Consider the following 26,247-nt stretch of genomic DNA (forward strand, 5'->3'; position numbering starts at 1 on the left):
CCCTACCTTTTGCACACCCTCTCTACAAGAACCAGGACAGAGCAGGTCCAAATATCAAAGGTATTTCACCCACCGGAGCCTAGTGCATGCACTTCAAAAGCGTGAGCTTTTGGGCTGGTCATGGGATCCAACAGACATTCACACAAACCCTTAACAGCCCTAAGTCAAACAATGTAACTCCTGTCTTTTGCTAACAGATACCACCCATGGTAACACATTAGCATTCCAAGGTCTACCCAGAGACCACTGCAAAAACTAACATTTCTAACTCTACTGGACTTCATAGAGAAATTTCTCTAGAATATTTGATATCAAATCGCTTCCAAAACCTTGGGGAAAATGTCAAGATTAATCCTAAACCATATTTCAGTGTGAAGAACCTGTCACAGTATGGGAATGGCATAAACCAAGCTTCAAAACAGTTGTCCTGCAGATACCGAGCAGATTACTATTTCTCAGCATGTTGAGGTTGCCTAGGTCATGATGAAAAAGTATTGATTGCTGCAAGTGATACACCATGGGATCCAGTTAGAAAATACCTGAAAAGACACTACTGCCCAAGATTTCTCAGCTTTCCCTCAAGGGTACAAATCTAGGAGAATTCCCTGCACAGTTTTCTTCTCTAATGAAGATGGAAGGGCACTGGAAACAGTTAACATATGGCACTTAGATTCTCCAGTTACATGGTTTGGGGAAAGACAACACAGGCTGCTGGCCAGAGTGAGAAAGCAGGTAACATCCTTCTAAGAAAGGTAGGAAGTGCTAAATCATAGCACAACTTTGTTTCTGATGAAAAGGAAACGGGACAGGAAAAGGAGATCATCTGCAACATGCACTTGAGCTTTCCCAGTCCTCCCTGTGAGTAAGAACTGGACTTCTAGGAGCAGGTACTCTTCTACATCAGGTTGAACTCAAATGCACATACTATAAACACATTAAAGAGGTACCTGTGTTTGTCTGGTGGTACCTTGCTGCTTTGTACAGCCCCAGCTCCTGATTCTCAAACCAACGCCATACTTCCCTACCCCCTGAAGACACCACCTGCACCTCCAGCTAGGGTTCAACCAGCATGACTTTGGGAGCATGGACACGATAAAATAGGGCTAGCATTTTAACTGGGGGAGGCAACAAGGCTGTGAGACTGCGAGTCTTGATAAGAGGGAAGGGGAAGTAATTGGTGCCATTAATGTGGCTTTACACAGAGCTTATGCATAGTAACACAATCCAGAATAAAGGGAAAGACATCTGTGGGAGAGTCAAGACCAGATGAAGGCCTTCAAACTGACCTGAAAGGGGGAAACCTGTCTGGGGTAATAGCTTCCTGCATCCCTAAGTAACAGCCATGATTCTTTTCTTATGTATCTGGCAGAGCAAGCCACCAGACTGGTCAGCAATCATAACAGAAGGGACACAAGACACAAGTCAAAAGGAGCTATCAGTATTCATTCAGGTTGAATATTCCTGCATGTTCTCAGGCTACAGGCTGCAAGGGACAGAAAGAGAGGTATAAAATCTGGACTGCAGACTAGGGAATGAAGAAATCAAGAGGACAACATCTCGAGGAGCCCAGGATCAGTACCTGCTCTGGAGGGTTGGTAGAAACAGGGAAACTCCAACTGTAGAATATAGTCGTGAGAATGGAGTCTGTCAGCACCCACTCATGGTTAACTCAAATTGTCTGCTGAGGGGAGCCGCCATATCATGGTGTATTCCTAATAGATGAAGAACAACGGGAGTTACTCTGCAGAGATGCCACTATTTTTAAAATTCAACTCCTTTCTGACCAGGATGAGTGAGAAGTCTCCTGCACAGTAACATACCGCACAGGTTTAAATTAAATTGAGTTTCTTGCAGGAAAGGCAGACGTGTACATTTCAAGGACCAATATGTCCAGAGGCTTTATAAGATTTTTCTTTTTTTAATAAGCATCTACATCAGTGAAAGTGGTGTACGATATGGTCCTGGTTCTTCCATCTGGATAAGACAGAAGCTAGACAAATAACCACACATTTATGATTCTGAATGAGAACAATGACTCACTTCTAGGATGGAACAGTGAGTATTCTTCTGGGGGCAAAGTACTGAAAGCAGAAACCACTTCCACGAGACACTGTTTCTACAGCTCTTGGTGGAATTATGGATTCTATTGCACCCTTTATCAATATCCTACAAGCTCCCAGCCTCAATGAGAAAAGGGGCAGGACTGATTTACAACCATTCATGGAGTTAATTTGGTTTTCATTCCAAAGACTCAATCTAAGTATAGCAGGGTAAAACTAAAGGTATTTATTCTACATGAGGCTAAACTTAATCCCATTTTAGATATTCTACCACGAAAGAGACAGGTGACAGGAATTAAAGAAGAACACAAAGAAATGAAACTTCCTATGTACCACATGCTAACATTATGAATTCAAGATGAACCAGCCCTTGCATCCAAACAACAGGGCATGTAGGTATCCAAGGACTTCAGTATGGTTTGAGGTCTTCTCATGCTGTGCAAGGACAATGTGCAAAATGCAGCCAAGGAGGAGACAATTACCTAATCACCTATGCTCACGGGAGTCCTTGAGACAGGCAAGATGATGGCAATCATCAGAGAGCAAAAATACTACTATAGTAGGAATATGGATTTCCTCAGAGGGAAGTTCTAGTTGCTGGCTATCCTCTGAAACAAGTGATCTCAGGCTGTCACCTTTTTTGGGGGAAGGTACGTCAGCTGATCGGAAGTAATTTCCCCCTTATTTCGAAAGAAAACCAAAACCAACCAACCAATCACAAACCACTGTCATTTGCTAGTTTGGTTTTCTGATCTGTTGTTTCTGCATCAAAAGATAATACTTTCTTAAGGAGACTTCTCAATTCTCCTCTAGCACTACTCTCTATCTCCCTGTTGAACATACAAAGAGTATTTCTATAATCCTTATATGAACCATAGTGAGAATGTTTTCTTATTGTTGCTACTGTTCCACCCCGAAAGTTTTCTCAACCTTTTTTCACCCCAATGGTAAGAGTCAGCACCTAGTATGGAAACTTTAAGATGATGTTTTTGAAAGCATTCTAGGCTTTTAGCTGACAGTTTAAGCTTTATAATAATCATTAAGCTTTTTAATTTTTGTTCTCTTTATAATACAAGAATGCTAGATCTAAGCATCCCGTGGTCAATTCTTACAAAGCCTCTCTTCAACAACACAATATAATTTAGTCCTGAGACTATACAGGAGCTGGTTCAAAAAAGCTGTTTCTCCTGGTTTGTATGACTAGTTACTCCATAAGACACTTGTACCTAAATCAGTCTTCCTCAGCATGTGAGTGAGAGTTGCCAACCTGATTAAGCAATTCAGCAGTGTAACTTCAAGTGCTATGCTTTTTCAAACACAGACTGGTTACAAATTATAGGGATTCTGTGTTACTTCACTCATCTGATTTGGCTGTATGTTGTCTTCAATTCATAGCAACATGCACTAATAGTTAAAACTATGGTTATCCATTTATAATTCGTCCTTCTACTGGTAGGCACCTTGCCAACTCTGCTAAATGAATTAGTATTAGAAGAGGTAGTTAGAAGAAGCTGAAAGAACTTTCTTGTGGATCATACAATTTATGATCTTCTGTTTAGCACCTACACCCTAGGAATGCTCAATTTCTTGAACTTTGGCAATACGATGAGATGTGCCAAGGACTAGACTGAGAAAGGGGTGGAGATTCCCTATGGCAATGTTAGACAGAGTAAAGGCATGCAGAGGAAACTGCTATCTCCTACACCTCCTTGTCAATGGAAGAGAAAGGATACAGCCATATCAGGAATCAGTGATTCATCTAAACCATCAGCATTGACCAAGATGTCCACTAATTTCAATCTCTTTGATAGTTCCTGATGGGAGAGCATGAACATGTAAAGTATAGTAAAGTATTGCTGACTTCAGTGGAACTACGCTTTGGAGCTAAACTCAAAACTAGTGGTATTTAGCAAAGATGAAGTAATCCCACTTTGTGAGTCAACAATGGAAAACTCCAGAGAAAAGCCACTGGTAACAGAGGAGCTGAAGGAACAAGTACTTTGTGAGAATTACTTCTCAGGCTTACCTAAAAACACCTTCACAGTCTTTCACAGGTAGTTTAAGTAGGTAAAGATGTAGCCAATTTCTCTTCTCTCATGGGAACACTGCTAATCACTCCTTACTACACAAGGCAAATGGTTGACAGATTTTCTTTAAAGACCTTACTAGAGCCAATCACTGGATTAAGTCACAATCAAAGGCAAACTGTTTAGATTTGATTCACTTGGAAGACATGTTGGTAGCTATTGCTTGGCACTGGGAATTATTAAAGGGAAAACAGACTGTTCACATGTAATAATAGTTTCGCTAAGCTAAAACAATCATCAGTAGCAACAAAAACAAAAAATTAATTCCATGATATGGTGCTATTGGAGAACAAATGGATTCCACCAACATGCTATGCTGGTGGAAAGCAAGAAAGCTAACACTAAAACAGAACTGAGGAATGACTCCACATTGCAGTGACTCCACATCGCAGTGCAACAACATGCAGGATGTCTGGCTCCAAACATATCAATGAAAACTAATTTCACATGCTCGAGGACCCCATGTACTACAATTCAGGTCTGCTGAGACAAGCCATGAAAGAAAACCTGGACAGTTAGACAGGTCACTGCTCCCCCAGCTTTTTCAGAATACCACAGCAAATCTTTTCAATTAACAATTCTTCTGATTATGAAATATATAAAATCAGTACATCAGTGGTGTTTTACTAGGTTAATCTATACTGGCTCTAAATAACATTGATTAGAATGGTTCTACTGCCTCTTGGATCAGGTGCTCTATTAGCCATTTGCTACTAGCAACAGAGGCCTGACAGTCCGATAAACTCATTCAACTGTTAAGTACTGAAAAAACATTAGGTATATAGGAGCTATTAAATGACATCTTTTTAGTTTCCTTGACCTTTATATTTTAATTACTTTACGGATATACAGCACGTATTACCATAAGTTCTGTCCCTGCTTGGGCGCTGTGGTCTCTGCAGGAAGGTCCACAGCATGTACAGACCGATGAAGTGCACTCCCTCTGCCGTCTGTGGCTGTGCTCTTCCGCTTGTCTATAAAAGAAGAGCACAAGCTCAAATGTATTCTCATTCATGCTTCTCCTCAGACACGGATTTTATTTTTCAAAAACTAACCTAACTTTAGTTAAGTATTTATGCTCAGCACCTAGTCTAGCAGTACATTTTCCAGAGAAAACTACTCCAGCACTAGTTTGCTAAAGCTCACAATATAAGCATTTGTAGAAATACAGATAAATAAAGAAAATATTATTGAATCATTAAGCATGCATGCAGAATTATAAAAAAACATTCCTACTATTTCAAATATGTACTGGTTTCACTCTTTAGCTATACACTGACAACATACTTTTAAATTTGAAGGTGATACAAATAGGATGCATTTATATTTCTGAGCATCTTACCCCAACAGTCTGATATGAATTTAACACTTTGCTCATTAAGTTTCAAATGGAAAGTGTGAAAAATCTTTGCATAATAGCTCAGTAAATACATAGTAAATACTTGATAAACTAATACAGCTGGAAGCAAGGTGGTATACAGGAACATTGGCAGATCAATATTTGAACAAATTCACATAAGAAAATAAACCCATTGAGCATCACTGAATGATACAACTTCTAACACAACTCATCAAGATGCAGGAGGCTGGAAAGTTACACTGGATGAACTATCACTGTATGTTTGCCTTGTTTTATTACAGATGTCTACTCTGACCAATGTGTAAGACAGGATACCACCAAAGAAGGGCTCTCTGATTTAATTCAGTATAACCTGTTGCACATAGTATTGCTGTAGATGAACTCAATGACAGCCTATGTTTCAAATGCAACAAATTATCAGGACTGAAACTGCAACTATTCTTAGACTACAGTATGCTCTTCTGCACCACAAACACATAACGTTATGCTTCACCCCCCCACACAGAAGAATTTTTGAGCATGTCCAAATTTTGCCTGCAATGCTCAGCTACCCAGGCTTGAAGTCACCAAGGCAAAACTGGTGACTAGGAGAGAATAGGAGAGAAAGCACTGGAACTTCAGTTTATCATTGCCCCTCATCAGCACATTCGGAACAAGGTGAACAGCAGGCTGAGAGGGCATGTGAGAGGGACTCTTTGCCAAAATGTCCTCAGTCAGTGAGGTATACACATCCAGACACCTGCTCTGCTTGACGTTATTGCAGTAGAGTATGTGTGAAAGTGCTGAACAGGCCTATGGTGAGAAGTTTGGCTCATTGCTCCTCCAGATAAACAGCATGTTTGTCCTCTGTGAGGAGAAAAGTAATCTGGAAGTTGTGCCACTGGTGGCGCATTAGCATGGTTCTATTAGCATTAGCATTAGATGGCTATCCTCACTCCCTGCAACAGGCTATCAACTACTTGTCCGAGAAGTTTGGTACACTGTAGCCCAACAGGTACAGAGTAAAACAGTATGGTTACTACACAGTTGACATCAACTGCTTTTAAAAGATAGGTGATCATATCCCATGGTCCTTACATGGTACAGTGCAGACAGTCTCAAGATCTGCAGCAGTAGCAGGAAATCATAATGAATGAACTCTCCCATGCGCAGGTTTTCTGAGTTCACAGTAAGTTTAGATCAGAGGAAGCCCACAAAGACACTGAGACTAGCCAGTTCTCTCTCAAGTTGACAAACCCATCCTAACGATTAGACAGCAACAAACGAAACACCCAAAGAGAAGCCAGATGACCATACCTCCTTGGCCGTAGTCCTTCTTTACTTCTTCTTTTTTCTGATGGGGAAGGATGAATCTGTAGTCTATACTGTCATGCACCCAGCCTTTCTCAATGAACAAGCCAGGAACCTCATCCGAAAACAGCCAATACCTGCAGGGCATGGCACACATACATGTTAACAGGTACCTGTCCCCTTTTTTGGCTGCATTTACACACATCCATCTTTATATGCACAAGGAGGAGAGCATGTGTGTCCTCGACTCAAAAGAAACTGAGAAAATCTTTAAGAGCACAGAAATCTTTGAGAAACTAGAAGAGCTTTTATTAAAATCCATTCTAGCAGCCTTTCAGTGTAACAAACAGGAAGAAGGGAAGATTGTAACTAGATTCTTGAGCACTTGAAGTTCTGCTGGCCAGTGGACTGTAACCTCCACAGTCAGCTTTTTCCTTTCATACGTAAACAAGTGAAAACTGGTACACTTTATATACACAAAAACTAATTTCTGCTCTCCTTCACAGTCCAATGCAGAGAATACTCTCAATATGATACTCCATACCTATCAATTATTTGGAGCTACTATCTGCTAAAGCTACTGTCAAAGGGAACAGCCAGCAGCACAGAATCATTTCTTTTCCTACCTGTTATGATTACGGTCAGTGCCAATTGGGGTCCTGCGCATCACAAGCTTCGCCTTAGCAATTCCATCCTGGAATGTTTTCTCAGCTGCAGCTTTATGCTTCCGGATTCTTTCTTCCTCTGCTTCTTTCTCCATCCTCACTGTTGGAATTAGCATGTAGAAGTATTAGCATTCTTTTACTGTATTTAGACATCAATACTTTCTTTTATTTTACTAGGTCAGGTGGGAAAAAATAATTTATTGGTGACTTTGCTTAATATTCTTTTAATGCAGCCAGCCACCTTTCATACAATCTTCCACTATCCTTTCTAGAAAAAAAAAAAAACACAAAACAAACAAACAAACAACAAAAAAAAAACAACAAATCAAAAGTTATCAAGAAGTTGAGGCATAAGGATGAACCAGCTTTTGGAAAGAGGAAAGTTTGGATAAGAATAGATCGGAGGAAGTATTCATTACTTTTCCTCATAATAGATTACTGAAGTGGCATTTGCTGCTGTGCAACTCCACATAACAAAGACCTTTCTTTAATTACAGCAGAATGTACAATAACGAATTCTGCTCTAGCAAGCTCAAACATTGGGAGCAGCACAGCAACAACATGAATCAAGTCAGCATGGCTAACAGACATCTGCATCTCCATGACTGTAGCTATGAAGAATGGTCACCCAACAAGCTGACCTACTGAACAAACAGATCTGGCACAACAGAAGCCTCTTCCAGGCACCAACATCTCACAACAGTGACTTAGTCATGTCTCCTAACCATCTCATTCTTTTCCAGATATGCTATGACGTGGAAGAGCATTAAAACAGAAACCTCAGGTTTCTCCCCTCATGGCAGAAGTACTACAATCTCAGTAACTCTCAATAAGCTTTTTTTTTTTTTGTCAACAAAAAATGAAAAACTCAACAACCCTGAAATGGCCTAAATCCTGGCATCACAGGCTCCTTGGGAGAGTCTTACAGACAAAACACATTATTTCATATCTCTAGGTAATGAACAAGAAGAAACACAGCTACTGCCAAGAGGCAAAACATTAAGGTCAAGGAGATTTATGTTTCTTTTGATAGTTCAAAATTCTCTCAAACAACAGGTATACTTCCACAACGAAGCAGGTGTAACAAGACCATATGGAAAGGGTGAGCTGGAAAGGGGCAGATAAAAACCAGAACAGAGAGGTTGCATGCTGGTTGTTAGCTCAAGGAAAAAGCTGACTTCTTGCTAGGAAACCTTGCTAGGAAGCAGCCCTTTTCCCAGGACTGTTACTTACTCTCTCTTGCAGCCATTTTCTGTATCAAGATAGATTTGATAACAGTTGATGAGTAAATACCTGGACCGTCTCTGAAGTCCTGCCAATGTAATCAATCCTGAGTGATTAGAGGAAACACGCTGAAAAACACACCCTTGCATTTGTTACACCAACTCAGTTGATCAGTTTTTATATAATAAAAACAACTATATAATAAAACTAACTCTTGGCAGTCTGTGAGATCGTGCACCTACCAGTGTCCACTAGGCATAGAGATCACTCCGAAAAAGTTTGTGACAACCCGGATGGAGGGCCTGCCAGAGACTTGGAAGTTCAGGCCTCTGGCTGCAGCGAGTGCCTGCCGCTGCTGTGGGAGGGCATCAGGGAGATTGCCTGTTCTCAGGGGGAAGGTCTGCTCACCATAGTGGCTGACCTCAAGGAAGAGGTAGAGAGACTGATGAGCATCATGGAGAGTATGAAGGAGATTGCCTGGTGGAGTAACTCCCTGTTGTGCCAGAGAGAAGAGCACTGGGGGAATGCCCCCCAGAGGCCAGTGGAGCCCCCACCCTGTCAGGCAGAGGGAGAAGACCAAAAAGACAGAAGGGCTGGAAGCGAGTCCCAGTTCAGTGCCACAGGCAACCCCCTCCCTACCTACCTCGCTTCCCCAGGTGCCCCTCTGTAATAGGTTTGAGGCCCTTGATCTTGAAGGAGAGGTAGGCAAGGACATGGTAGAAGGCCCACCTATGAGGACATGTAGAAAGAGGCAGTTGACACCATGCCTCAAGACCAAGACTAGCTCCAAAAAGAAAGAAAGAAGGGTAATCGTAGTAGGAGATTCACTTTTGAGAGGAACAGAGGGACCAATATGCAGAGTTGACCCTTATCATAGGGAAGTCTGCAGTCTACCTGGAGCCCAGATCATGGATATTACCAGGACATTCCCCAACCTGGTGTGCTCCACAGACTACTACCCACTACTGATCTTCAAGACAGGTTGGGAGGAAGCTGCGTCCTGTAGTCTGAGGGGAATGAAGAAAGAGTTCAAGGCCTTGGGATGGTTGGTGAAAGAGTCCTGCTTAGAAAGAAAGGCCAGCAAGGTGAGGTGGTGGAGTTGCTCTTTACATAAGAGAGCAACTACATTGTATTGAGTACTGGGCAGGGGCGGATGAGGAATGAGTTGAGAGTCTGTGGGTGAGAATTAAAGGACAAGCTGGCACGGGCGATACTGTTGTCTGTTGTGGGTGTCTATTACAGGCTACCAGATGAGGAAGGTGATGAGGCCTTCTACAGGCAGCTGATAGCAGCCTCACAATCACAGGCCCTGGTTGTCATGGGGGATTTCAGCTACCCTGACATTTGCTGGAAGGCCTACTCAGCCGGCCATCCACCATCCAGGAGGTTCTTTCACTGTATCAATGATAATTTCCTGATGCAAACGGCAGATGTGCCAACTAGGAGATGAGCACTGCTGGATCTTGTCCTCACTAACAAGGAGGGGCTGGTTGAAGCAGTGAAGGTTGAGGGCAGCCTTGGTTGCAGCAACCACAAGATGGTGCAGTTCAGGATCTCAAGTGGCAGGAATAGAATGCCAAGCAGAATCACAACCCTGGACTTCAGCAGGGCCTTTTCGAGCAGTTGGTATGGGAAATCCCATGAGACAAGGTACTTGAAGGTACCAGGACCCAAGATAGTTGGTTAGCATTCAAGGACTGCTTCTTCCGAGGAGGAGTTTGCCTTGGTTGATGAGGACTGGGTTAAGGACAAATTAAGCAAGCCAGACATCCATAAATCCATGGGTCCTGATGGGATGCACCAACAGGTGCTGAGGGAGCTGGCTGAAGTCATTGCTAGGCCACTCCTCCATCATCTTTGGTAAGTTGTGGGAAATAGGAGAGGTGCCTGAGAACTGGAGGAAAGCAAATGTCACTCTGGTCTTCAAAAAGGACAAGAAGAAGGATCCAGGTAACTACAGACTGGTCAGCCTCACCTCCATCCCTGGAAAGATGATGGAACAACTCTATTGGGAGACTCTATCCTTAGGGGGACAGAGGGCCCTATTTGTCGGCCTGACCCTACCCATAGGGAAGTCTGCTGCCTCCCTGGGGCCAGGGTCAGGGACGTTGCCAGGAAGCTCCCCAGCCTGGTACGCCCCTCAGACTATTATCCTCTTGTGATAGTCCAGGCAGGTAGTGATGACATTGATGACAGAAGCCTGAAGGCTATCAAAAGAGACTTTAGGGGGCTGGGACGGTTAGTGGACGGAGCAGGAGTGCAGGTAGTATTTTCGTCCATCCCTACGTTGACAGGGAGGGGTACGGAGAGGACAAGGAAAGCCCACCTGTTAAACACGTGGCTCCAGGGCTGGTGCCTACGCAGAAATCTTGGGTTTTTCGACCATGGGGCAGTTTACTCAGCACCTGGTCTGATGGCCGTAGACGGGTCCCTATCCTTTAGGGGAAAAAGGATCCTGGGCCAGGAGCTGGCGGGGCTCATTGATAGGGCTTTAAACTAGGTAAGAAGGGGGATGGGGCTGAAGCAAGGACTGTTGGGGCTGTGCCAGGGGGAGCAACGGCAAGGCCGGAGGATAAGGTAAAGGCCCAGCTGAAGTGCATCTACACCAATGCACGCAGCATGGGTAACAAACAGGAGGAGCTGGAAGCCATCTTGCAGCGGGCAGGCTACGACTTGGTTGCCATCACGGAAACGTGGTGGGACCAGTCTCATGACTGGAGTGCTGCGATGCCTGGCTATAGGCTCTTCAGAAGGGACAGGCAGCACAGAAGGGGTGGCGGTGTGGCTCTCTATATTAGAGAGTCTTTCGATGTTGTAGAACTCGAGGCTAGGAATGACAAGATCGAGTCCCTTTGGGTTAGGATCGGCAGGGACAACAAGGCTAGTGTCCTGGTTGGGGTCTGCTATAGACCGCCGAACCAGGATGAGGAGACGGATGAGGAGTTCTACAGGCAGCTGACAGAAGCTGCAAAATCATCTGCGCTTGTACTCGTGGGGGACTTCAACTTCCCTGACATATCCTGGAAGCACAACACAGCCCAGAGAAAGCAGTCTAGGAGGTTTCTGGAGAGCGTGGAAGATAGCTTCCTGACGCAGCTGATTAGTGAACCTACCAGGGGTGGTGCCCTGCTAGACCTTCTCTTCACAAACAGAGAAGGACTGGTGGAGGATGTGATTGTCGGGAACAGTCTTGGGCAGAGTGACCACGAAATGGTGGAGTTCACTATTCTTGGCGGGGCCAGGAAGGGAACCAGTAAAACCACTGTATTGGACTTTCAGAGGGCTGACTTTGGGCTGCTCAGGACACTAGTTGGTGGAGTCCCATGGGAGGCGGTTCTGAAGGGCAGAGGGGTCCAGAAAGGCTGGGCGCTCTTTAAGAGGCAAATCCTAATGGCGCAGGAGCGGTCTATTCCCATGCGCCCAAAGATGAGCCAGCGGGGAAGAAGACCAGCCTGGCTCAACAGAGAATTGTGGCTTGAGCTTAGGAGAAAAAAGAGGGTTTATAATCTTTGGAAAATTGGGCAGGCCACCAAGGAGGACTATAAGGATGTAGCGAGGCTGTGCAGGGACAAGATTAGGAAGGCCAAAGCTCATCTGGAGCTCAATCTGGCTACTGCTGTTAAAGATAACAAAAAACGCTTTTATAAATACATCAACACAAAAAGGAGGACTAGGGAGAATCTCCATCCTTTACTGGATGCAGGGGGAAACTTAGTTACAAGAGATGAGGAAAAGGCAGAGGTGCTCAATGCCTTCTTTGCCTCAGTCTTTAGCGGCAAAACCGGTTGCTCTCTGGATACCCAGTACCCAGAACTGGTGGAAGGGGACGGGGAGCAGGATGTGGCCCTCACCATCCACGAAGAACTGGTTGGTGACCTGCTACGGCACTTGGATGTCCACAAATCGATGGGGCCGGATGGGATCCACCCAAGGGTACTGAGAGAACTGGCAGAGGAGCTGGCCAAGCCCCTATCCATCATTTATCAGCAGTCCTGGCTATCGGGGGAGGTCCCAGCTGACTGGCGACTAGCAAATGTGACGCCCATCTACAAGAAGGGCCGGAGGGCAGACCCGGGGAACTACAGGCCGGTCAGTTTGACCTCAGTACCAGGGAAGCTCATGGAGCAGATCCTCTTGGGAGTCATCATGCTGCACTTGAAGGGCAAGCAGGTGATCAGGCCCAGCCAGCATGGGTTTATGGAAGGCAGATCCTGCTTGACGAACCTGATCTCCTTCTACGACAAAGTGACACGCTGGGTGGATGAGGGAAAGGCTGTGGATGTGGTCTACCTTGACTTCAGCAAGGCTTTTGACACCGTCTCCCACAGCATTCTCCTCAAGAAACTGGCTGCTCTTGGCTTGGACTGGCACACGCTTCGTTGGGTTAGAAACTGGCTGGATAGCCGGGCCCAAAGAGTTGTGGTAAATGGAGCCAAGTCCAGTTGGAGGCCAGTCACTAGTGGCGTCCCCCAGGGCTTGGTGCTGGGGCCGGTCCTCTTTAACATCTTCATCAATGATCTGGATGACGGCATTGAGTGCACCCTCAGTAAGTTTGCAGATGACACCAAGCTAGGTGCGTGTGTCGATCTGCTCGAGGGTAGGAAGGCTCTGCAGGAGGATCTGGATAGGCTGCACCGATGGGCTGAGGTCAACTGTATGAAGTTCAACAAGGCCAAGTGCCGGGTCCTGCACCTGGGACGCAATAACCCCAAGCAGAACTACAGGCTGGGAGAGGAATGGTTGGAGAGCTGCCAGGCAGAGAAGGACCTGGGAGTGATGGTGGACAGTCGGCTGAATATGAGCCAGCAGTGTGCTCAGGTGGCCAAGAAGGCCAACGGCATCCTGGCTTGTATCAGAAACAGTGTGACCAGCAGGGCTAGGGAGGTGATCGTCCCCCTGTACTCGGCTCTGGTGAGGCCGCACCTTGAGTACTGTGTTCAGTTTTGGGCCCCTCGCTACAAGAAGGACATCGAGGTGCTTGAGCGGGTCCAAAGAAGGGCGACAAAGCTGGTGAGGGGCCTGGAGAGCAAGTCCTACGAGGAGCGGCTGAAGGAGCTGGGCTTGTTCAGCCTGGAGAAGAGGAGGCTCAGGGGTGACCTTATTGCTCTGTATAAGTACATTAAAGGAGGCTGTAGCGAGGTGGGGGTTGGCCTGTTCTCCCACGTGCCTGGTGACAGGACGAGGGGGAATGGGCTAAAGTTACGCCAGGGGAGTTTTAGGTTAGATGTTAGGAAGAACTTCTTTACTGAAAGGGTTGTTAGGCACTGGAACGGGCTGCCCAGGGAGGTGGTGGAGTCACCATCCCTGGAAGTCTTCAAAAGACGTTTAGATGTAGAGCTTAGGGATATGGTTTAGTGGGGACTGTTAGTGTTAGGTCAGAAGTTGGACTCGATGATCTTGAGGTCTCTTCCAACCTAGAAATTCTGCGATTCTGTGAACTCATCCTTGGCGTTGTCTCTAGGCATATTAAGGATAAAAGGGTCATTGGGGGCAGTCAACATAGCTTTATCAAGGGCAAGTCATACTTGACCAACCTGATAATCTTTTATGAAGAGTAACCACGTGGATAGATGGTGGTAAAGCAGTGGACATGGTCTATCTTGATTTCAGTAAAGCATGTGATACTGTCTCCCACAGCAACCTCACAGCTAAACTGACTATATGCTATCTGGATGATCAGGTAGTAAGGGGGACTGCGAACTGCTTGAAAGAAAGAAGCCAGAGTTGTGGTCAATGGGATGGAGTCTAGTCTGTATCCCTCAAGGGTCAGTACTGGGACCAGTGCTACTCAATATATTCATCAATGACTTGGATGAGGGGCTGGAGTGCGCTGTCAGCAAGTTTGCTAATGACACTAAACTGGAAGGAGTGGCTGACATGCTGGAAGGCTGTGCTGCCATCCAGCAGGACAGACAGGTTGGAGAGTTGGGCAGGGAGAAATTTAATGAAGTCTAATGAGGGGAAGTGTAGAGCCCCACATCTGGGCAAGAACAACCCCAGAAACCAGTATAAGTTGGGGACTGCCCTGCTGGAAAGCAGTGAAGGGGGAATGGCACCTGGGGGTCCTGGTGGACTGCCAGATGACCATAAGCCTGCACTATGCCCTTGTGGCCAAGAAGGCCAATAGCATCCTGGGGTGTATCAGAAGGGCTGTGATTAGTAGGTTGAGAGAAGTTCTCCTCCCCCTCTACTCTGCCCTGATGAGACTACATCTGGAAAATTGTGTCCAGTTCTGGGCCCCTCAGTTGAAGAAGGGCAGGGAACTCCTTGAGAGCAGCACAGAGACACAAGGATGATTAAGGGAGTGGAACATCTCCCTTAGGAGGAAAGGCTGAGGGAGCTGGGTCTCTTTACCTTGGAGGAGACTGAGGGGTGACCTTATTAATGTTTATAAATACATAAAGGGGGAGTGTCAGGACGATGGAGCCAGGCTCTTCTAGGTGACATCCAGTCGTAGGACAAGGGGCAATGGATGCAAGCTGGAACACAGGAGGTTCTGCTTAAATATGAGACGAAACTTTTTCATGGTGAAGGGGACAGAGCACTGGAACAGTCTGCCCAGGGGGGTTGTGGAGTCTCCTTCTCTGAAGACTTTAGAAACCCACCTGGACATGTTCTTGTGTGACATAATATAGGTGTTCCTGCTCCGGCAGGGGGATCGGACCAGGTGATCTTTCAAGGTCCCTTCCAATCCCTAATGTTCTATGAAAATCAAATTAAAGGGCTCCACAAATTTTAATTTGTGATCGCAAGCTAGTTTCTGTCCTTTCATCTCTAGCAGGCTTTGTTAGCTGTGTAAAATTCCAGCTCTCCATTCTCCTTCAACATACTGTACAGGAGATATTGCTTTATCATGTAGTGATAAAGTAAAAAACAATTAGTGCTGGGGTAACATGGAAATGGAAGTGACTTGACTTCTACTATCAAGAAAGTACAGATATTAATCACATTATCAATACAAGAAGTTATGTATTGACTTATTTTAAGCAAAGGAAGAACAAAAATATATTTATGCTTTTTTACACTAGTGCTTTTTTAAAGCTGAGAATATCTTGGTAATACTGGCCACAATCTTCATAGGCTTAACTTGAAAGTAGTTAGCACTCAGTTTTATGGATGTGAGTGGTGACAAAGACACCTCTGACTGCAATACATACACACCCACCCACCAGCTAAACCACTGCACTGTAGGTGTTGTCTCAACTGCTCTTTTACTTTCCCCAGAGATATTATCATTACTAAAAAGTAAATGCAGCTGAAATGGTGCAAAAGCTGATACACTCACACAGGCCACAAAAAGCCACAAGAGACAGCTCTCACTGTGGTTATCAGGATTTGTTTTTCCACAAACTGTAATTGCACCAGCCCCTAAGTCTGAAGTCCTTACGGGTTAGCTCAGAGCTGCTAGCTTTGCAGCCCAAACTAGGGCTGCATCAACATAAACCAAGATCTTTGGTACTTTGATGGTACCTTAATGCCTGATTAGCAACTGCTTAACAGATAAAATGTTAGGGTTTGTTGTGTGGAAATTAAGCAATAGGAATTCAAACCTTAATGAAAGGCTGAATCCTTCCTTCCTTGTCTGCCAGAAAAAAAAAAAAGTTTGCTCATAGAAAAGAGAATATTCAGAATGTCCATGATCTGGGCAAAAGAGTTCAAGCCAGAGCAGTGAAATTCCTCACACTTAATATTAACAAGAGGCTCCTAGACAGAAACTAATATGTGGTAGAAGCTGTACAAGATGTAGCACAAGCGAGCAAGCATCTACTGAATTATCTGCTGACTTCCCTTTAAAGAAGTCATGTGAACAGTTACCTCATTTTATCATTATTACTGAGACCGATTGATTCTGTTGAAATTATTATACTTCTAAGACTTACATCACTTAGAAGATCTGAAAAGTCTAATTACTTTCAATGCAAGGCACGGTTGTATCTAGTAGGATACTTCCTTAGGAGCCTCAGGTTATTCTGTTATTCATCTATTCTTGTCTGCCTAGGACAAATACTCACAGATTCTAGCTAAGTCATGTAAGTCAAGCTCCATGCAAAATCTTTGTCCCTCAGCTGTCTGAGGGTCTGTCTAATAATATAGACTGCCTATGCTGTTTACTTCCATCTGCCCTGTACCCACATTTACAAACCAAAAAAGCCATATCCTGAGGTGCAATTCCATTAGTGTTCCATAATCAGTACACCTTAGCATACACATTCAGTACACCACTACATACACAGAGATATTCAAAGTTTGGTATTGCAACTGATGATCTACAGCGGTTTTCAGTTAATGGTTTGTATTTATACAACTCCATAACTAATTCTTTAAAGTGAAAAAAATGTAAACTGAAATTTGTTACCCATGTCCCAGGAGAAGCCTGCTAGCATCAACTTAATGTGCAGAGCAGCAGGGCCAGCAGAACTGTGGGAACTAGCTTTTAGGCAGGAAACATCTCCTAGTATATATAACATAGCATATATGTCATATATAACATAACCCGAGTCAGAAGCTGCTTGAACATGGACATATACCTTTTTTTTGTTTTCTGCCCCCAAAGCAGTTTCTGTACTCCATCCTTCCCTAGCCTGACAGAATTAGAAAGGTACTATTCAGAAGATACACAAAGACAGAATACTAAAAACAACTATTACTTTTTAACATTCCAGATTTTGAGCCACCATACAAACACCTATAACTTCTCCCAACATGTCAGTAATAAAGTCCTACAGTAGCTGAACTATACTTCTGTAAGCTAATCTCTTAAAAGCAGCTAATGCTTTTGGAAACAGACTGATGATTTTGCCACTAATTTATTCTCCCCTACTCCACAACACACAAATGCTCTACTCTCTCCTCTATTTTTCTTACCTCTCATTTGTCTTTCTTGTTGCTCTCTCTCTTTCTTGGCTTGGATGGCAAGAAGGCGTCGGCTTTTCACAGCACTTATCATATCATCAGCTTCTATTTCTACCCGATGCTCTATTTTTACCATTTCATTTTTTTTCTTTTCATTTCTTCCCAGTGCATTCTCATCTTTCCCATTCTCCTTGCTTTTGGCCACCATTTCTTTCCGTTTCTGTTTTTCTGCTCTCTTCTTGTCATTTTCTTCCTTCAAGATAGCTAAGCGCTCCTTCCACAGCTCAGCTGACGTCTGCTGCTTGGCCTCCACATGGTCCTGCACTGAATAAGTCATTAGAATCCGGTGGCAGAGAGCTCCAAGTATCTGTAATTTCTCTTCAGGAGTCAACTCAAAGAACTCAGAAGTCTCCAGCTTCTCCAAAAATTCGTCCTGTACTTCATTATCCTCAAAAGTTGCCGAATCCTTGCTTTCATCTACATTATCTGAGACCTCACTTTCCTCTTGTACATCTGACTTGCGTAAGCAAAGGCGAACCAGCTCAGATGCAGAATGCAACGTAAGCGGTATTTCAGAAAGCTTCATTCCCAGCTCAGCATAATCTTCAGCAATTTCATCCTGCAGTAGGGTCTGTAGAAGAATGACCAGTACCCGGTTCAAATAAAGGAAGCCTCCCTTTTCTGCGCAAAGCGCTTCCATCAGGGAAACTGCTGTAATGGGATATTGAGCATCTGGCATCAATAAACCTGAGTAACAGCTCAAGAATTCCACCACCATAGCAACATCCCCAAAGAGTGTATTAGGAAGTCCTTCTGGAGTATCAACCAGCTTAAAAGTGGGCAAGTTCTTCCCTTTGAGATCTTGGTCCTCAAATCTTTTCTGCTTTTCCAGTTTTTCCTTCATCTCCTTCTCTTTCCGCTCTTTTGCTCTCTCCTTCAGTTTCTCTTTCAGCTTTTCTCTTTTCTTCTTCAGATACTCCTTGCGCTGCTCTTCTGTCATGGTGGCCCATTTCTTCCTGTGTTCTAGAAGCTCATAGCGTTTCTGTACTAGTCCTCGTAAATCCTCAGGGAGACGGGCACGATCCTCATTTGAGAGTAACCTGGCTGTTTTGGAGATGATACAGGAAAGTGCACTTTTTTTGTCTTCCCGGTCTTTGTTTTCTTTGTAATAGGCAATGAGATGGAGTGCTGCAGGAGGCAGATGCTTCTGGGGTTTCCCTGAAGACCTAGGGGTGCCTCCAGAATTCCTGGGAGCCCTGGACATCTTAGTAGTACCTTTAGCCATGTCTAGGAGCGTCATTTGCTTCATTTTCATCTTAGGGGTCTTCAAACCTTTCCTAGGAGACTTTGATTTCCCTGATGTTTTCTGCCCATTTAAAACCCTTTTGCCTCTCTGCTTTTTGTCCAAGGATTTGTTGCTGCCCTTTCCCAGTCGGCTCCTCTTTGGAATGTGAAAGTTAGAACCAAGTTTACCAGGTGACATGATTTTCATCACCTCTTCCAACTCCTCTTTGGGACATTTTGAGTTCTTAGAATTTTTCACCTTCAGTGGAGAGCCAATAATAGATTTCTCCAGGTGCACATGACACCACAGAGTAGGGCTCAGTGGCTGACCCAGAGATGTACCATCAGTTTTGGATTTCTTTGAAGGTTTTCTGTCAGGTGATCCAGAGCTCTTCCTCTTGGTTGAGGTGTTGAGTGTCATATACTAAAATTAAAGATTTTATATTAATATTTCAAGGTATGTAAAGGCCATCTAGATTTGTTACATTTTTCCCTTCCATGAACAAGTAGCACTCAATATTTTAATGGTAACGAAGACTTCTGCAGTAGCTTTCAATAGGCTTCATTCACTAGGTTGCTTATGAGGTTATTAGCTCATTCCAGAAAGTTACAATTTGACTTCATAAAATGTAATACTAAAAAAAGTATTTTCAATATTTCTTACTGCATTGCATTAAACCACTGTGTTTTTACTTAAAAGGTTGTGGGGAGAGGTTTTTTTGGGAAATGCTGACAATTTCAAAGAACTATTCCTCTGCTCAAAGAGATTTCTTAGCAGGTCCTGTAGGATTCAGTCCTGGACCCCACCCATGTCTCCATCCAGATGGAAACTGACGGAGCACAGATGTGATAGGCAACAGAAATTCAGAGACTTGTCTCTGAACTGCCTGAAAGTTTCAAGATCTGTATTTTCATTGCTTTTTAAATATGAGGTCTGTAATGAAAGCAAGAAGAAAGAAAGAATTCTGATTTAATGCAATTGAATATCTGATTGTTTTTAAGCTTTTGAAATGACCTACCTGACAGCATACTTTTAACATAGAACAGTTTAACATAAAGCCAAACAGACTGATTTCAGCATCTCAATTCAGTTTCAGGAATCAGAATACCAACTCATTTGAAGAAGTGAAAAAGATGTAAGACACTTATAAGAATATTACCTTTAAGATATGGATAAAATTATCAGAAAACAGAAGCTGAAAAGTTAGAATTACTCAGCAAGAAAAAGAATTCTGCAGTGGTAAGCACAGCTAAAGATGCAAGCACCTAAGAAGTATTTACATAAGAACAGATGTGATCAAGTTAATCCTGCCAAAGAAAATTAGATTTGCTGGCCTCTGAATGTTCTCTTGAATGTCTTATGCCAATTTAAGTCCTCATTAGCTGTTTAGAGATTTATTTATTTATTTATTTTACTGAAGACAGCACCCAAGCTGAATCCAGCATCTGCATTACTTCATTCTACAAAAATTGTGTTTAATTCTCTGCTGAAGAGAATTACTTAATCTGAAAGCAACCAATATTAATTGGAATTATCATAATTACAAACAAATATTAATATACAGTATATGTTGTAAATCTAAACTGTCACTTATACGAAGTTATTTTGCTAGAACACTGACTTTGGATTAATAAATTCTCCAATCACTTCTTGGTGTTTAAAATTCAATGTAAATTCAATCTCTATGCCAAGGGGAAAAACTACAGAAAGTGCCATCCTTAAACACAAAGCTAAGGAATTCTGTAAGTCACACAGATGTTACAGTTGTGTATTTTTCCTTATACCAAAAATATGCCTCTATCAGTGTGCTCAGTAAAAGACTGTAGGCCATCAGCAAGCGTTTTAATTTCTAGCAAGACAGTGACCTGAAATCTGTGAGCTTTATTTACCCTTGCTGCAATACGAGTAATTTATTTTTCTCTTTAAGCACATTTACAGCATTTTAAAAGAGCCCACAGCTTGCTGGAAAAGGGCAGTGTCCTCCTGATAAGGAAGAAAAATATAGCAAATGTTTCTGGTTCTGTTTTAGAATAAAGCTTGATGACTGAGTCCATGAACAAGTGAATTTACTAGAACAATAATTAGTGTTTTCTACACCAAAGGTAAACAGAAGATTTTGTGATACTGCATTTACTTAGCTAACAGTAGATTTGGCTAGTCATTACAGTGGACTGGAAAAGAAAAACACAAAAATACTCAGTATTCAGTACAAGATTTGAGATGTGCCATTTCTCAGTCCAGCACCATAAAAAACACTAAGTACCAAGTAAAACATATTCAGCTCTTCCACTATAATTAAGAAAATTGGGCAATAATTCATATTTACCAGGTAAGGAATATAGCTCTTCTGTTTGTCTTAGACCAGGAATCTTGTCACTACTTACACAAGACAAGTAATGCAAATTGTTGCTGAAAGAGTTAGGAAAAGTCAAGTCACAGTACATAACTCAAATTTTCAATGTGAACCATTGTTTCAGAAATTCAAGCTGTGTCACCTTAGGGATAAAAGGTTAATGATCAAAAGAGCAGATGTTCCTGCTCTGCATGTCTCTAGGAGCACCAAAAGCAAACCGGCACACTGAAGTCTTGGCCAGGACCACTTTCTCACTCATTCCCAACCCTTAAACACAGGAGATACTTTTAGGAATTCTTACCTTATGTGGGTCAAGCAAGAAGTCACTAAATTTACTGGGGAGAGAATATTTCTTCACTAAGTCATCCTCTACTACCCATGGGGCATTCTCGCCTGTGCCAGCCCGTAAAGCATTATGCCGGATGAAGTACCTCAGGATCTCCTTGTTGGGAGGACGTTCTGTACGGACTAAGCTATCTGCTGGTACGTTGCTAATGATCTTGGAGATAAAGAGACAGAACGTTAACGTTAAACTTCTAGACACATTATATATATAGATTTAGTCATATCACTAAAAGGAGTGTGGGCTGTTACACTGCTTCACATCCACAAACTCTCCACTCCACTCTTTTGAAACTCTTACAAATATTCAAAACAAAACAGACAGAACTTGCAGAACTGAGATGCATAGTAGAGATTGAGGATTCAGTTAGACAAAAAGCATCAAAAACATTAGTTTGTTTCATACTTCTTGCCAAAGCCCATCACTTTACTTGGCAGCAATGAAAGTCTCTGACCTTCCCCAACATGTAGCATGTGTTTGCTACTAACTTAGAAGCTTTTACATGTGAGTGTTTATTTTGTTTTGATTTTTTTCCTGATACCAGAGGAATATGTCTGCAAGCAGTACTCACTGAGGTCAGCCTTGCCTCTCTGTCAAATTAGCAAAGTGATGACAAAGCACTCAGCAGTGCTGCAGCTGCACAAAGCTTCCTGAAGTGCAGGATGCTCAAAGAGGTACAGTCAGAGAAAAGCAGCAACTCCCACTCAATTATCAGTAGCCTACCTCTCACCAAGTTTCATTAACAGCCTGACCAGAGATCAGCTAGTCAACAGCAATGATTCAAAACTAATGAAGCACTGTGACTCAGCTTCCCTGTGTGGTACCAGGGGATTGTCAGGTGCCTCCATGCACAAAATGAAATTACATATAGCAACAGTGAGGCTAGTCAGCCTTGCTGAAAACCACAGCCATCTTGCTTCCAATACCTCAATTCCATCAGAAAGTACTACTACATTGTGCTGTGTACACATAATGGTTATTTAATTCAGCTTGCATGTTCACTGTGTAACAGAAAAGATTCAAGCAGTCATCTCACCTTGTCTTCATTTTTCAGCTTGACATCATATTTGTGTGGCAGGAATTTAGGTGGAACCCACTTCCTTTCCTCCTTCTTCAAAGAAGTTGGAAGCTTCCGAGGAGACCTACGTGCTCGATCATCTGACAAAAAAAAGACAAGACATTAAGTGTCTTAGAATTAGATAAAAACAAGAATCAAGATCATAACTGGGACTGGACACCCCCCACATCACCCATACAGTGTTTGGATAAATACAGCATAAGGAAAAAAATCCCCAACTGGTTTCTAGACACATCCTGAAGACACAGGCTGGGAAAGAAGTCCTTAAACAGGTCTGAAACAGAAGACAACAAGCTTCTTCAAGCACCTTAATCACTTGAATGTTTTTAATGCATCTCTTTACAGAAGGCAAGCTGCAACTACCTACAGGGAGGGAGAGGAGTTTTATGAAGCTTACAAAGAAAAGATAAGCTTCATAATGTAAGGAGCAATCTTAGCAAGTTGCGGCTGAGAGCCCTAGTTGCATCTGCCATGCCACATTTGAAATAATTTTCCTGCAGGAATTACCAACTTCAAACTGAAGCAATTTTTAGTACCATTTCATTTTCATAGCCATTAAGTGACTTCCAGTTATATATATGCTCCTGTGCATAAAATCTTCAGCTAAACTAGCTTATAAGTATATTTATACAACTATATATTTATTTTAATTCTCAAGACAGACATGACTGAAGGAATACAAAGAAATCAAATCTCCTTGCCAAGACAAAATCCAAGCTCACTGAAAAAAGCAATCCCCAAATGTTTTTGTGGTTATGACTCAAAGAAAACCCTAAAGCAAGCATGATAGATGAGAAAAATTATTTATTAATTATACATAGAATACAAGTTGTAAATTCCTAGATATAGAGTTAGATTTTTAAATTTGTATATTGTTGTAATATTATTAAGCCCTACAGCATTTGAACTCCATCAACATTATAGTTTACATGGTGTAAAGCCAATTTTTGCCACACATCTCTTCCAAAATCAGGACTCTTGGCTAGGTAACAGATCACAGATGCCATGGGCTCCCCTGCACCATATACATGTGTAGTTACTTTCTGCATTAGTGATACATTTCAGATAACACATGAAATTCTCTGTTGCAATCATGGATGTTTTGCTTTAAAAAAAAAAAAGAATTAAAACCCTGAATTTTCTAACAGTAGTAGCATGCATGAAAATAGACTAGTACTTTCATCACAGATCAGGCTAAGACATGACTTCTATCAGCTGTTGTTCCACATTTGTATTAAAAGTCTCAGTAAGTAAAAAAATACTAAAATATTTTTCTGCTCAACAACACAACTGAAATTGCATACAAGACACTTCAAACTCTGTAAAAGATCTGCTTTTAGAAATCTGCTTCAATGTCTTAAGTGGTTGAATGTTATCTTTGTTGGATGCGTGTACCATGCATGCTAGGTTTATATTTAAGAATTAAAAATGTGTTGCTTAGCCCTGATTACACTGCTCCCTCTGCAATAGGCCTGTAAGTGACCTCTCCTTCAGTGATTTACTTTCTAGATTCTAGACCTAGGGATATCTATATTGAAGTCCATCAAACACCCCCGGAAATCTAAAGGGGGGAAGAAGAGTAGGAAAGGGGGCTAGAACATCACTACACATTCCTTCCTAAAGTTATTTTTATAAAATGCATATGTCAAGTAATTCTTTTGTTTCATTGTACTGTAATAAGGCTTACATACTGGAATCTCATAAAACATCCACATGCTGGCATCTCCTCCTATTCATCAATTATTTGGGATTTTCAAAAGCTGTATTAGCTCTACATAGAGCTCAAGCCGCAGAATCTGACTTCAGCAGCTCACCATCCGTGTTCAGGAAAATCTAGCCTTTCTTCTTGCTTCTGCAGATTTTCCAGATTGCTCTCCCTAAAGGTACTAAACTAAAGATACAAAGCTACTTCAGACTCCACATCTGATACAGTAATTCTAGTGTAAGGGCTTATTATTATTATTATTATTAACTTCTGAAGCACAATAATCTCCTATACAAAGCGACCCGAGTTCCTTCTCTGCACATTTCCTCCTTCAACAAAACCTTAAATTTTGATATAAGTATTACTAGGAATGATAAGGTTAACTCTGCCCCCTTGTGTGTGCATGGAAAGATACATCTCTTACACCATGCAGTTATTACATCTAAACACACACCCTTGTTTAGTGACCTCATCAGGTATCAACAGCAGTCAAGGATGTAACATGTTAGAAAGAAAAAGTCAAAGTATGTGTGACTAGGTCACCCCCAGATACTGTATACAGCCTCCTGACCCCTGCAATTCCAGGCCCACCAAATGAAAGCAATAGTGCTGCAGTATGCTGTACAAGTTTAACAAATGCTATATAGTTATTGTAACAATCTCCAGATTTTGGAAAGAATTTCCTCCTTTTAATCATGTTCTGTTATAACCCAGGATATAAAAGTTTTAGCAATAACACATCCTTTTTATTAAAGTCTATGCACAAAAGAAACGTAGACTCTTTTTAAACAAGAGTTTAAAAAAAAAAAGTACTTACTGCTTCTACTAATTACGTTACAACTTGACTAGCATCATTGATTTGAAAATTTTGAGGTTTATCTTCTACAGAAAGGGAAGAACAGTCCCAATTTAAAGAGAGGCAGCTGAAGAGAGGTCAGATAATCAGCCGAGTCACAGCCTGAAAAAAGAATACTTATTCCTCCAATATTCTTGCAGTCAAGGTGCTACACTGCTTCTCAGAGGGCTCTAACGGCAACTTCAGTAAGGCTACAGCTGATCACAGCTGGTTAGAGCACTGCATGCCACAGAACAGAACATGATGGTACTCTGCAAAACATCCAAGCCCAGAAATGCTGCTGCAAGTTTGAACATTCTTAAAATAAGAGCTACTTCCCATGACTATTATGTTCAATGGAACTATCACTGAACAACAACAAAAATAAACAAACATTTATCCATCCCTCTTCGAGCACTCCTATGTTTTCAAAGGGCCAGATTGTTGTAACTTTTTCCAGTACAAATCAGAAACAGTTGGAAATTACTAAACTTGGGACAACTTGTATTCTACTCCTGACTTTGCTGTTAGCTTGCTGGGCTACTTTCTAAGTTCTCTCTTCTCTGTATTAAAGGAGGCCATACAATATAGGCTATACATATCCTCAGATGCTGGGTGGCTACTTGCAAATGTAAGCAGCTTGGTACATTAATGTGCCTTTAAAATTAAGCTATCCAGATTACAGCTATGCTGTGGGGTCTCTTATTTTTAAGCACACTTTTTCATATCTTTATTAAAGAGTCTTATAATTCCATTTTAAAAAAAAGTTAGAAAGGAAATTAATTTGTTTTTTCTTTCAAGAGAACCTTCTCAGAGACAAGAAAAGCCTTAGACAACTACTTTTTCTGCACCAAGGAGGAACAGATGAAAATGGGAAACGCTATTTCATAGCATGCTTTATCCTGAACCTTTTGAAAAAAGTTTACTATGCATTTTTCTGCATGAATTTTGACTCAGCATTTGAACATTGGAATGGGGAGAACCAAAATAAAACACTTTCGTTTTTTATGTCAACTTAGGACATGAAAGAAAATGAGAGCTTGTCTCTGATTGCAAAACAACAACCTTTAGAATCAGAGATGTTTGTTCAAAGGATTGCATTCAAAGGA

The 26,247-nt window shown here is 42.3% G+C and overlaps 1 protein-coding gene across 1 annotated transcript in view; it reads right to left on the bottom strand.

Moving 5' to 3' along the window:
- Positions 1–26,247, bottom strand: part of BAZ1B (bromodomain adjacent to zinc finger domain 1B) — a 55,124-nt gene that overhangs the window by 18,554 nt on the left and 10,323 nt on the right. The window contains exons 5-10 of the mRNA XM_068656302.1: positions 22,557–22,678; positions 21,479–21,676; positions 17,552–19,247; positions 7,424–7,562; positions 6,804–6,934; positions 5,010–5,121 (exon numbers count right to left, since the gene is read on the bottom strand). Of these exons, the coding sequence (XP_068512403.1) occupies positions 5,010–5,121; positions 6,804–6,934; positions 7,424–7,562; positions 17,552–19,247; positions 21,479–21,676; positions 22,557–22,678 (2,398 nt within the window). The remainder of the gene's footprint in view (positions 1–5,009; positions 5,122–6,803; positions 6,935–7,423; positions 7,563–17,551; positions 19,248–21,478; positions 21,677–22,556; positions 22,679–26,247) is intronic.

Source organism: Anas acuta, chromosome 19, assembly GCF_963932015.1.
Source record: "Anas acuta chromosome 19, bAnaAcu1.1, whole genome shotgun sequence".
Classification (NCBI taxonomy): domain Eukaryota; kingdom Metazoa; phylum Chordata; class Aves; order Anseriformes; family Anatidae; genus Anas; species Anas acuta.